The 12,591-nt window shown below is 42.3% G+C and overlaps 1 protein-coding gene across 1 annotated transcript in view; it reads left to right on the forward strand.

Moving 5' to 3' along the window:
- LOC147659471 (dynein axonemal heavy chain 5-like) overlaps nucleotides 1-12,591 on the forward strand; it is a 566,399-nt gene that overhangs the window by 232,480 nt on the left and 321,328 nt on the right. The window contains exon 5 of the mRNA XM_086951731.1: nucleotides 9,981-10,118. Coding sequence (XP_086807857.1) covers nucleotides 9,981-10,118 — 138 coding nt within the window. The remainder of the gene's footprint in view (nucleotides 1-9,980; nucleotides 10,119-12,591) is intronic.

Consider the following 12,591-nt stretch of genomic DNA (forward strand, 5'->3'; position numbering starts at 1 on the left):
TTGTGCAGAACGCTGCTGCTGGCCGACTGCTCTGCAACGTTCCTAGGAGAACATCTGCTTCTACAGCACTCCGGGACCTTCATTGGCTTAAAATCCCAAACAGAATTAAATTCAAAGCCTTGTGTCATGTTTTTAAAATCAAACACGGGTCAGCCCCAAAATACCTTCAGGGCCTCATCCAGGCCTACAAACCCAGTCGAACTCTAAGATCATCACTACTTGGTGACTTTTCTGTTCCCAGATTTAAGCTGGCAAAAATGAGAGGCCGTTCTTTTGCCAATCTAGGTCCTAAATTCTGGAATACTCTTCCTGTGACCCTAAAGACAGAAACTGATCTTTTTCGATTCCGCAAGGGACTTAAAACGTGGCTCATCCAGCAGTAATTTGTAGCCCTGTAAAATCAGCTTGCTAGTCTTTCTTCTTCAGTCTGTCCCTGAGCGCCGGAAAACCCACTGCGGGTAGCTGCGCGCTTTAGGAGTTTAAATAAATAAATAAATAAATAAATAAATAAAAGTCTCAATCAGATGAAAAAATTACTTACCTTCAGTAATGCCTTATCAGGTAGACACTCTATTTAGCAACAGGTTACTTATCAACCCTACCATCCTTGACGTTATGTGACCCACTTTTTCTAGCTAAACAGGTCTCTGTAGGTCTCTTAGTATCTGCACACTGGTCAATCAACCTTCTGATGTGGTTCCGTACTTCTGGCACAGAAATAGACATGTAAGGAATTTGACATTGGCATGCTAGGTTGGTGCCTATATAAGCACTGCGTACTTCACCTCCAGCGCAGACAATGCCTACGATGCAGACGCAGAACTATTTGTCATCACTTATAGGCGCTCAAGAGTACTACTCAAGATTTTCTGGATCCAGTGTGAAGCACTGGGAACATTTTAAGGTTAGGAACCTGAGGCTAGATAAATTTTCTGCCAGATAAGGCGTTACCAAAGGTAGCATTATATGGGACCAACCTCAGAGTGAAGAACAACTCTTCGAGGTCTGGAGTTAGCCAAGACGTTTTTATTTTACTGCAATGTTTTTTATTGTAGACCTACTAATAGTGGTTGCTTTTAGCCTGTCCTCCTTTTTCATTGATTTGTTTTTGAGTCATTCACATTTTTCCCCCACCTACTATAGAGTACATCATTGGGCAATGGTTCAGCCGACTTCAGCCATTGGCTAACCTCATTGTGATTGGTGACATTATGCTTTTTGACAAGGAGCTCATCGAAACACAAAGTAGTGTTCTCCTGTATCCATGAGTGCTATAGCAAAGTATGATATTTTAGACCAAAATCTTTTTCGTTTTAGCCACTGTTTTATTTTTTAGATTTAGAAGGGCACAGCAGTTTCCCCAACAAATACGTTTTGCTAAGCCAAAAGACTGGCAGCCAACGCCAAACCTACTGGCTTTGCCAATACTTGTTTGGTATATTGTAAAAATGCACCCTATGTATCTTTTCAATGTTTTGTTGTGAAGCTAATTATATGGTTTCATTCCACAAACTTACTATCTAATTGCAGCACATTATTATAGTCAAATTGAAGCCATTGCTGATTTGAATATGACACTATCCACATCATGCCCTAAATTATGAGCAATGTTCCCTATAATGTTTTTCTTCTGTGTGCGGCAATCAAGGTTCCATGCGTGTGCCAAAGGCATGCAAAAACTCACTGTGCAAGCAATCGCAGCTTGTGAGTTACCAAAGTCCTTAGGTTCTGCCACTTCAAATAGAATACAAAAGGTTCATTTAGACTCACTTTTAGTTCCATGTAATGTCCATGTTTAAGTCAGACACATTACACACTAACATGATCATATCAGTACACTAACATGACCATATGTTTACTCCACTAGCCCACATTAAACAGGTTCAGAAATAACCGAACTCAGATTCTGGTCCTTTAAGTAAATTTACTTTGAAAAGTGTGGGAGAGCATTCAACATTCAACAGAGCTCTTAAGTATCCCCATGTCAGACATGAGTAGCTGAATCAGTCATGTTAGTTTCTTGTCATTGCATAACATGTATTCTTTCTACCACATTATAGCAAGAAGACTACAAGTTCTAGAATGCAAAGTGAAAAAAGGATTGGATGAGCATGCTGTAGGAAAGTTCCCCTTTTTACCATGGTTACCTCTCACTTTTTGCCTCATAGCTGATGCTACCTGTTTGATGTGCCCTGGGTCCTTGCCAATCATGTTCTCAGGGCCTGTGTTCTTTCCCAAAACTGTACATTCGTACCCACAATTGGCACATCTCTGGCCACAGGTAAGGCCCTTGTAAAAGGTACCATGGGCACTGTGACCAGGGAAGGCCTCCAAGGGCTGCAGCAACTGTTGTGCCATCCTTAGAGGCACTGTACCTTAACACTCACGCACTGCCATTACAGGCGGCGTGTTTTGGTGCAGAGAAAAGCAAAGAGTCTGCATGGCACACATCCCTTTGTGTGTTTGCCTGCAACCCACAGCCTGAGGCATAGATAAGTCATCGCTCTTGCAGGGTGCACTAGCCCTCAGGTTAGGGTACAGTGGCATTAGCCTTGTACCCTTACAGTATCTAACCCCATTCTTAGACATGATAGGTGTACGTAAGCCATAAGGAGTATATGGTCTGGGAGTTGGTCATTACCAACTCCACAGCTCAATAATGGCTTTACTAAAAACTGGGTAGTTTGATAGCAAACATCTCAGCACATTAAACACACACTGATGCCAGTGTGGTATTTAATGTAAAATGCACTCCGAGGCCATCTTAGAGATTCCCCCTGAAAAACGACAAGCCCTTGTGTAGGTCCTGAATGGATGTCCTCAAAAAGAAAGAGAGTGTGCCAGGAAAACCAGAAAGGACTGGGTATCAAACTGAAACAAGAAATAGGTTCCTTTCTGTGTTATTAAACTTTTTAGTTTTGTGACCAACTGGTCTACACACAAGTATAATTTTTCTTGTGTTCAGAAAAATTGTATAAGGTACTTATCATTGCACAACACTGTAGTTTATTCTTACTCTCAACATTTTATTTTCATTGCATTAAAATCATTTATAAAAATTCATAACAAAACATTAAATTTCCAACATATAGTAAAGAGCATTACCTAATCTAATACAAAGGAAATCCTGTTCTATTGTGATGCTCAAAACAACAAATATTAAAAACAATTAAAACAATACTTCATACATTAAAATATTGATGTTAAGCCTTCAAAAAAAGAATTTTTTAAGTAATATTGTGGGCAGTCCTTTGTCGACGCGTTTCGGTGCGTTAAGATCTTTGGGCACCTTTTTCAGGACAGACTGATGGGTTACAACAGTTAATCTTCTTTTTGAATGCTATTGCGTCATCCGTTTCATTTATTAGGTTTCCACTGTTGTTGGATTTGTCCGATTTATGCTTCCCTTGGTATCAATTATATTAAATTTGAAAAAACAGGAGAATATTGTTCTTCGTGTCCATGGCAATTTTTCACGATTTTTAATATGCGCAAGGTATCAGGTGAATTGAATGTTTGATAATCCGCCTGGAAAAATGCATTTCCTTAGGTCCGCGAGTTTTATACGCGAGCAGGTCCTCACTTACTACTGTGGACTTTTATTTACCGGGTTGCTGCATATAATTGTTGCAGGAAAATCTTCAATCCCAGTGCCTCATCAGTTTCACGCTGCGCCCTTCGACACGTCCTCTCTCCCGACGGAAGAGCAATTTCCTTTTTCAATAAGAAACCTATATTATGTAATATTGAGGTACTTTGGTGATGATATTTTACATATAGTATGAATATTGTGTTTTTTAAACAACGTTTTTAAATATTGTGTACAATATGTTTTAACTTCAAAGCTATGCAAAAATTGGTTTATATTGAATAAATTACACATTTTTACATTAAACAGTTTTCTGTGTCAAGATAGTGTAGTGTATGAATGGGAAGGATAAATGTCCTTTAGAAACATAAAGCATTTACTAGTACATGTTGTTGACAGTGAAAGTGTGAGACACAAAAGGGATCCTTTTTGTTTGAATCATCAGGTCACCTAGCACCATAATACTTCACCTTCTCTGGCTCACTCCTGAAGAGTCTTGTGGTACAGGCTTCCACTTCCTCCTAGCAGAATCCTGAACCTTTCCTCTCTACTCTCCAAGAGGGAGTCTAAGATCATTGAGGCAAAGGGGAAGAAGTTGTTCTTTTTGTGGAGCTTTGCCCTTTCGCTCCAAGAATGCGACTTGCCTTCTGGCTTGTCATTCTCTTGATCTTTAGGAAATTGCACAAATATTTCCTGTACCTCCCTGTTCACCTTTGGGACCATCAAGTGTTGCATGATGGTCTGGACACAGCCAATGAGAACTTCTACTCTGGCCTTCATACTGTGAATTCGGTATTGAGGACCATGTGCGTCTTTATTGCCATGCTTCACTCGTCTGGATGGGCTCAACTGGCTGTTAGATGATGTTCAGATGATTCTTTGAAGATTGGTAGAAGTCCAAATGGTACTTTCCACAATACAAAGGACGTGGCGATTTGTAGCTCTGTAGAGATGGGCGAAACATTGGATGCTGAGCCAGATGCCTGGCTCTGGCCAACTTTAAAGTCCTCTTGGTACCTCAAGACAACAACGAGATGAGAGTTTGTGTTTCTTCTGCCTGCAACACACACCCTAAGCTCATGCACCAAGATCTGAAGACAAACATCAACCCTTGATGTAAAGCAAGAGAGAGAATAAGATACCCATTGTAGGAGGTGGGCGTATTAGATAGTGCATCTTGCACTAATCCAAGTAACCCTTATAGGGGTTTTAGTGCTCTTGGATAACCATAGAATGTTGTCAAAGTAGTAGCTGTGGAGAGCTGCCTTTAGGCTTACCTTGGAATGTTAAACAGCTTGTTTTACCAGTTGAATCCTATAGTATATGTTAGATGAAAAAATAACCATACAGTGTTTATATAAAAATACTTCTATTTATTACACAGCGCTCACTAAAAAATTGCTATATCTCCTATCCGGAGATATTAAGACAATACACAAAAATACTTCAAATGCATTCAGGTAAGTGGCACAAAATATGGTGGTCTCTAGGGGGAGACCAAACCATATACTAAAAGTATAATGTGAACTGCAAAGGAGAACAAGACTTGGACCAGTAGACCCAGAGGAGCCGGAGACCCAAGGAACCACCCAAGATAAGTCCCCATGGACCCCAGAGAGGCATTGTGCAGAGTGGGAACACAGCTGTCTGACCAATGGAAGTCAATGGAGTTGTCACGGTTGCAGTTTTGCAGAAGAAGGAGTCTTCCCAGAGGACCCCATAGAATTCCCTTAGAGGGCGAAAGGCTGGAGAGCCACCCTGTCACCTACCCCAGGGAAGCAAGGTGCATAGGGGGTGAAGAGATGTTGGAAACCTGCGTAGACGATAATGGAAGACTTAAAAGAAGTCCAGTAGAATCCAAGTGTGGATTCTAGAAGTGAAGAAACTGCAATGAGGAGGGACAGAGTCTATGCTACTCAGGAGTGACCAGGAGGCACGAAGACACTATGCCCATTGATGGTAAGAGGTTATCAAGAGTCGACGGTGAGCATGTCACTGCAGCTGTGAGGACCAGGCGACACTGAGGAAGACCAGGAGCAGTGCACAAGCTGTCCCTCATCAGATGTTGGTGACTAGGTGGTTGGTGTCTGGCGAGAGCACGATCAAGCCTTGGTAGCTGTAACTGGAGTGGAAAACGAAGGTGGAGCAACATTGAAACCAGCAAGGTCCAAGGGACTCACCAACAGCAGGAGAGTCAGAGCAGGCCCCAAGCAAGCAGCGGGCCCACTGAAGCTGTAGTAGACCATCAGAAGGAACCACAGGCCATAGGAACTGGAGTTGCAAGAGGCCCTCAAGCAGCGCACCAAAGATAAAGGCCTACGTTGCAGAGGATGCAGTAAAAACCCTGATCTTGGAGGGAATATAATTCTGGAGGCTGGAGCTTTTTGTAGCCTGAAGATCTCTACAGCGCAGAGCCAACAAGCCTTGGCAACAGTAAGTAGACGCTGTGCACATGGGTTCTGTCCCAGTGGGTCTGACGAGGGATACTGGCCTCAAAATTGCAGCGAGGACAGGTCAGGCCTCAAGGGAGTTGTAGAACATTACCTGTGTTGCTGAGCCACGGGAAATCTGTAGGACGACAGGAGCAGCAGACAGGCCAGCTTTGTTGCAGTGCATGCAGATGCAGAGGAGTGACTCCTTAACTCCAAGAGAGAGTACTTTGGGTGTCCTTGATGTCCACAGCTCTGTTGAAGAACCTAGAAGAGGCACAGACCCAGATGATGAAGAAGACGTGAAGAACAGCAAGACCAGGAGCAGCAGGAGTCTTCCTTGGTGCAATCTCAGTTTCAGTCGAAGTTGCAGTGTCCAGACGGTCAAAGAGTGACTTCGTTTTACGCTTGAGTCTTGTCCCACGTTGAATCTAACCCACAGGCACGCCCTTAAACACACTGAGGAAAGGGTTGAAACAACTCAGGGGTTCCTCCCAGAGGAGGGGCTGGACAGAGGGAAGGATACTACCATATCCTTTGTCCAGTTTCGCACCAGAGTGGGAGCTAAGGGCTCCCTGAACTGACTCAAACAGGAGTATGCATGGAGGGCACCAAATGTGCCCTTCAAAGCAGTCTGGTGGTGCTGGGCAGCGCCCCTACCCCAGCCCAATACACTAAGTCCTTTCTGGGATGTGGTTACACCTCCGTGTGACAGGAAACCTATTGTTCTTCCTTCCCCTGTTCAAGGTTGGCTCAGCAGCAGGAGGGAGCAGAATTGTGTCTGTGGTCTGCAGCAGAACTAGCTTGCTGTCAGACCCTTAAAGGTTGTTTCCGGAGTACAGGGGGGTACCCTAAGGGAGCCCCCCAGTTCATGGGATCCTACTTCCAACACTGGAATCTGTGTTTTGGTATGATTCCAACATTTTTTATACCAATCATGACCAGGTTTGGTGCAGCCCCTATATAGCTAGACATCTCACAATGACTGATGTCTACTGTCTATATTAGAATGGCTGACTACACTTACAAAGCCTAATGAATCGACTCTGTGGTTTGGAGGGGTGTCCTGCTCATGCAGGGGCACCCTCACACCAAGCACCCTGCCCTCAGGATTGAAGAGCCTGCCATAAAGGTGACTTATAGGTTTCAAGTGTAGTGACCTCAGATATAATGAAACTTATATCTGTCGACAGGGGAGTAACACAGGCCCCCTGTGGGATGGGCCCCAAGCTCCAGGGGGCCCCCTCACCACAGCACTCTGGCCACAGAGCGCCTGATTGAGCCCACAGGGGGGCCCATCCACGTGCCTTGCAGGGAGGCCCCCTCGAGTGTCTTTACGACAGTGTCTGTCGTGAGAGGTGCAAGAACCAACTCACACAGGCTGCAATAGCAGGCCTTTAGTCACAATTTAAGTAGACTCCCATGGGTGGTACAATACATGCTGCAGCCCATGGGAGACCCCAGGTGTACCTATGCCCTGAGTACCTTAGTGCCATATACTAGGGGCTTACAAGAGTACAGCAGTAGCCAATTGGGGAAGTACAAAAGTTAGGGAGATTAGCAGGATCCCAGTTAGGCTAGGTCAAAAACATACTGACACCAAGCAAAAAGTGGGGGTAACCATGAAAGCAGATCCTACTTTCTTGCATCCATCTAGTGCTAGAATTGCAGAAATGTGAAACCAAAAAACCAGGACCAGTCTTGTCTTCCCTGTTGGCCCAAAGTTTATAATCTTAGGCAAATATTTTTAGTTACATGTGCCTTTTTTCCATTATTGGGAATGAGAGCATCTTGAAATATGTAAGTTGTGGATGTGTGCTGTACAAAACACATTTTTTGTTTGATTTAATAGATATAACTATAATCTTCCTCCCCCTATAATAAGAATAAAAGCCATATATAGGTTGCACATTACAACTGGCTTACCTCTTAGTTCACTAACAGCATTGTTGTCATTCGTGAGGCATGAATGTTTCTAAATTCATGTTTAAAAACTGTCAATATTATTAAATGATTTTCAACGCAGTGAAATACTCTGATATACTAAAGCGAAATGGATCTGTATGCTGAAGAAATATGCCTTTTGGAATTTTGAAGAGCCAGTTTCATATTTTTGTATGATGTGTGTTGCTTAGTTTACACGGCACTCATTATCAGGACTTGTCTCATGCACAGGCTCTTAGAGTCAAGCCAGACCCTTCCCTCGGACTGCCATGTTAATTTGTTGATCCTCCCACCACTAATACTCAGTCACAATATCTCGACAGCTACGAGTCTCCTTTTTCAAAATGGCACAAATGAGGCTTCTTTCTGTGGTCTACAGAGAGGTCAAAGATTGCATGACATGTTTTAGGAACACCTTTAGGGCCCGGCCCAGTGAGGCACTAGGAGGAACTCGCACTGCTATCAGATGCAGTTTCGGAGCGCTCAATCTTGTCCCATCATAAACCCGAATCACACCCTGAACTCACCCAAATACTCGGAGGCAAGTCAACTCATCTTGCCTGATGCGCTATACAGGAGTCATAAGCTGAATACAAAAATAATTTACTGGAACACATCTGAGAAAATAAAATACTCATAAGAATCAGGATTGGATATACTATACAACAAGTAGTCAAAAAGTAAAATGGAACAAGGACTGCATTGCTGACCTGTATTACTTTTAGAAACGTATGTTTTACTTGCTATATTAAGGGCATGGATATAGTAGTTGGCATGAACCCATAACTTTTTTCACTAGACCCACCCCACATAAAACCCCTGCCTCTGTCATTACACCGCTGTGGGCTACTTGAAACTGGTGAGGCCTGTGTATTGCAAAATGTGCTTTGCTGTCCAAAGGGATTGCTAAATGCCCAATTAACTTTAGTAGACTTCCCTTTGGCACCAGCAACCCAGAACTGCTTACCCTCCCACTCCCCCCACAGCTAGGACTTAACACAAAGCCCATCCAAGAGCGCCAAATTCCCAGCCTCCCATATCTATAATTGTTTTTACATAAAACACCACAGGAGCTGTCCCAAGATGGCAGCGTGTGCAAAATCCAATTGTTTTTGTACAAAATACCCCCAAACTTTTCTAAGAAGTGCCCAGATGCATCAAGCATTTTTGGAGTCGCAAACGGTGCGATTCCTTAAAAGCGGCCGTTTGCGATTCCAAAAATGCTTTTTGAGATGCATCATTTGTTTTTGTGGAAAATCGCTAATTTTGTGATTTTCTAAAATGCGATTGCATTTAAGGAATCACAATTTTGCGTTTCCTTAAATGCAATGCATCATTTTTTTAAAATTTGCGAATTTTCAAATTGCAAGTGCAAATTACCACGAGGTTGAACCCCGTGGTAATTTGCAAAATTGTTTAAAAATGCACAAAAATGCATTTTTTAAACTGTTAAGTTACAGACACACATGTCCTTAGGACATGTGTGTATGTAACTTATAGGTAAAAGTGCATTTCATGGGTGCAGGGGGGGGTCATTTGGACCCCCCTCTCCACCCTTGAAATGCTTTGTTGAATTGCGATTTCAAATTGCGAAATCGCAATTCCCATTCATTCCTATGGGCATTTCAGCCCATAGGAATGAATGGGAATTGCGAATTTGAAAATCGCATTTTTTATGCGATTCGGTAAAAATTGCGATTTTTACCGAATCGCAAAAAAAATGCGAGAAAAATGATGCATACCATTTTGCAATTCCTAATTTGCGATTTGGTAAATTCCGTAAATTAGGAGTCGCAAAAAAGTAGTTTGATGCATCTGGGCATATGTCTGCTTGTTCGGCGTGCACTCTCTAAAAGAGAACCTGGGCACTTTCAAAAACAAATGTGCAGGCGCGCACCCTAAAGGGAACATAGATTAGGAGACGCTGGCATTTTCCATTGGGATGTAGAGGGGGTCACCTTGATATCCAGCCATATATTATGTTTTTGCCCCTGAATGTTTTTATATTGTTTTTGCAGGCGAATTTGGCTATACAGGAGAATCGTCTTGCAGCTGCCATGTTAGATCTGCAGAAAGCACAGGCCGAGCTGGATGAGAAACAGGCTGAACTTGATGGTGTCCAAGCTCAGTATGAGAAGGCCATGATGGAGAAACAGGTCAGTGCTCTATACATGTACTGTACATCATGTGGAATGTTAGCAAGCAGGGGAGATTCGAACTGTTATTTGATTCAATTGAATGTGTCTGGCACCAGTCATACTAGTGAGTAACATTGAATCTGGGATAATATATAATAACTGAGATTAGATTTAAACAGTATCCATGCCAGAAACAAAATCTGCTTATCAATGCAACGATAAGAGTAAAAAAGACAATTGTAAAATAATTATTGCTGACCCCAAAGTTTTGCTCTGCAGCCCGCAGCTGGTGCTATTGAATATCGGCATAACGAATACGAAGGCTGCATAGTTTTGATTTCACCTCATGCCTCTTTAATCCACCATCAGTCCCTCTCTTCTCCTTTAACTCTTTTGCAGGTTCTGTTCCATCCCTCTTTCTCCATTGGTCACATTTATTCTGTCTTTCTCGTCCTCCTTTTTCCTTGGGTGTTTTCTGTCTCTTAATCTGGGTCAAAATAAGTGCAGGTCCACAAAAATAAGGGGCATATTAGCAAGACGGGCGATATGAAATTATCACCGCTTTTGCAGCCGTTTTCGGCCGCAAAGCGGCGATAATTTCATCGCCCTATTAACAAGCTGTCGCTAACATCAGTTGCCGACAGCTTTGAGGCAATAGCGAGCGGTTTGGGGCCCGCTTTGCATGTCAGCGATATTTATCGCTAATGACTTGCAAAGTGGGCGTACCCAACCTGTTAGCGACTGAAAGCAGTCGCTAACATCGCTATCGCCTATTATCAACGCAGGCATAGCAATAATAAAATTCGCGCTAAGCGCGAATATCGCTGAAAACTAAAGCCTGCTCAGACCACTTTTTAACCTGTATATCCAATAGGAGTTGGATATTCAGGTCAAGACCTTATTGGCGTTAATGCGTGAATATCGCTGGATTTCCAGCGATATTCACGCATTAAGCCGCTATCGTCGGATATTTTATTGCATTTGAGATAAACATTGCTAATAAAACGTTATCTCAGCAATAAAATCCGGCGATGCACGGCGATAAAAAAAAACGTTGCTAAGCTCATTTAGCGATAAATATCGCTAGTTGTTGATAATATGCCGGTAAGTGTCTGTCCACAAAAATGAGTACGCAACTGCAACCACCAGCTCAAATTCAAAATGTATATATATTGAATTGCAGTAGCACTGCATTTGTTTAACACTTCTACCCTTGATGAGGTATATAATCTCTTACAGTGGAGGTCTAGCATGATACTCCATAGCTTTTGAGCAATGATTGTAAGCTCCCTGTGATGACAAAATGTGACTGCAGACACCTCAAAGCCCAGTGGATGTCATACCATGCTTTATCACCTAGAAATCGTCTGGTGCTTACAAGGCCAACACCTGCCGTAAATTATGCATGAGGTTTGCTTGTGGTTTCTTTGTGCAAATTTGGGGACCATAAAGCGTCATTAGGTGAATCAAGTTTACAACTAAGCTTGGTCATCAAAACAAAACATCCTTAAATGTGAAGCACATTAGGCTCTATAAGAAAGACTTAGGGGCATATTAGCAAGGAACCTCGTTAAAACTATCGCCGTTTTAGCGGCAGGAAACTGCTGCTAAAATGGCGATAATGGGCTTGCTAATATGCATTATAGAATTCCTATAGAAGCCCAGGTTAGATGTCCTGCACATCTAACCTGGGCTTCTATAGGAATTCTATAATTCATATTAGCAAGCCCATTATAGCCGTTTTAGCGTCAGTTTCCTGCCGCTAAAACTGCGATAATTTTAACGAGGCTCCTTGCTAATATGCCCCTGAGTTTTTTAGTCTTTAAACCATAAAGGTTTATAAAAGGTTAATGGTTCACAGAAAGCAAAATGAGGTTATCATTAGTTAATAACCCACATGGGTATGACCGATTAATATGCAATTCAAAGTAAATCAAAGTCTTAAATTCAGAAGACGAACCAGCATGGTATCACCTCAAAGGGACAGACAAAGAGAAAGTTTCATGTTCTGCTCTGCTCTATTCTGATTCTTAGTCTGGCCAGGCAATTAAAATACTCCCTATAATTGAAAAAATAACTCTAACACTTTTCACACCTACACATGTTCTTATGAGTTGTCCAGTCAGGTTAAAACGAGATGATACAATTATGTGCTCGTTATGTTCTCAAGGCCTTCACAATACAGGCTTCTTCAAACTTACATTATGTGCACCAGGAAGAGATGCATATAACAAGCGGAACTCTGCAGGTGTCTTCTTGTAAGCGCTATTCATTTAAAACATTCCATGATTATCAAAGAGAAAATATTTCTTTATTTTTGGAAGGAAGGGAAAAAAAACATTGCATTCGATAAGTAGAACTTCAGCGCACCTTGAAATAAAATGTGCATGTGTTGCAAACTAAAGATGGCAACCAACGTTAGCCATTTTAAAATTCAGGCCTACGTTAGCTATAAGCAATCTAAATGTGTTTAAACAATCATATCTCCATA

Source organism: Lissotriton vulgaris, unplaced genomic scaffold (genome assembly GCF_964263255.1).
Source record: "Lissotriton vulgaris unplaced genomic scaffold, aLisVul1.2 SCAFFOLD_1229, whole genome shotgun sequence".
NCBI classification, from domain to species: domain Eukaryota; kingdom Metazoa; phylum Chordata; class Amphibia; order Caudata; family Salamandridae; genus Lissotriton; species Lissotriton vulgaris.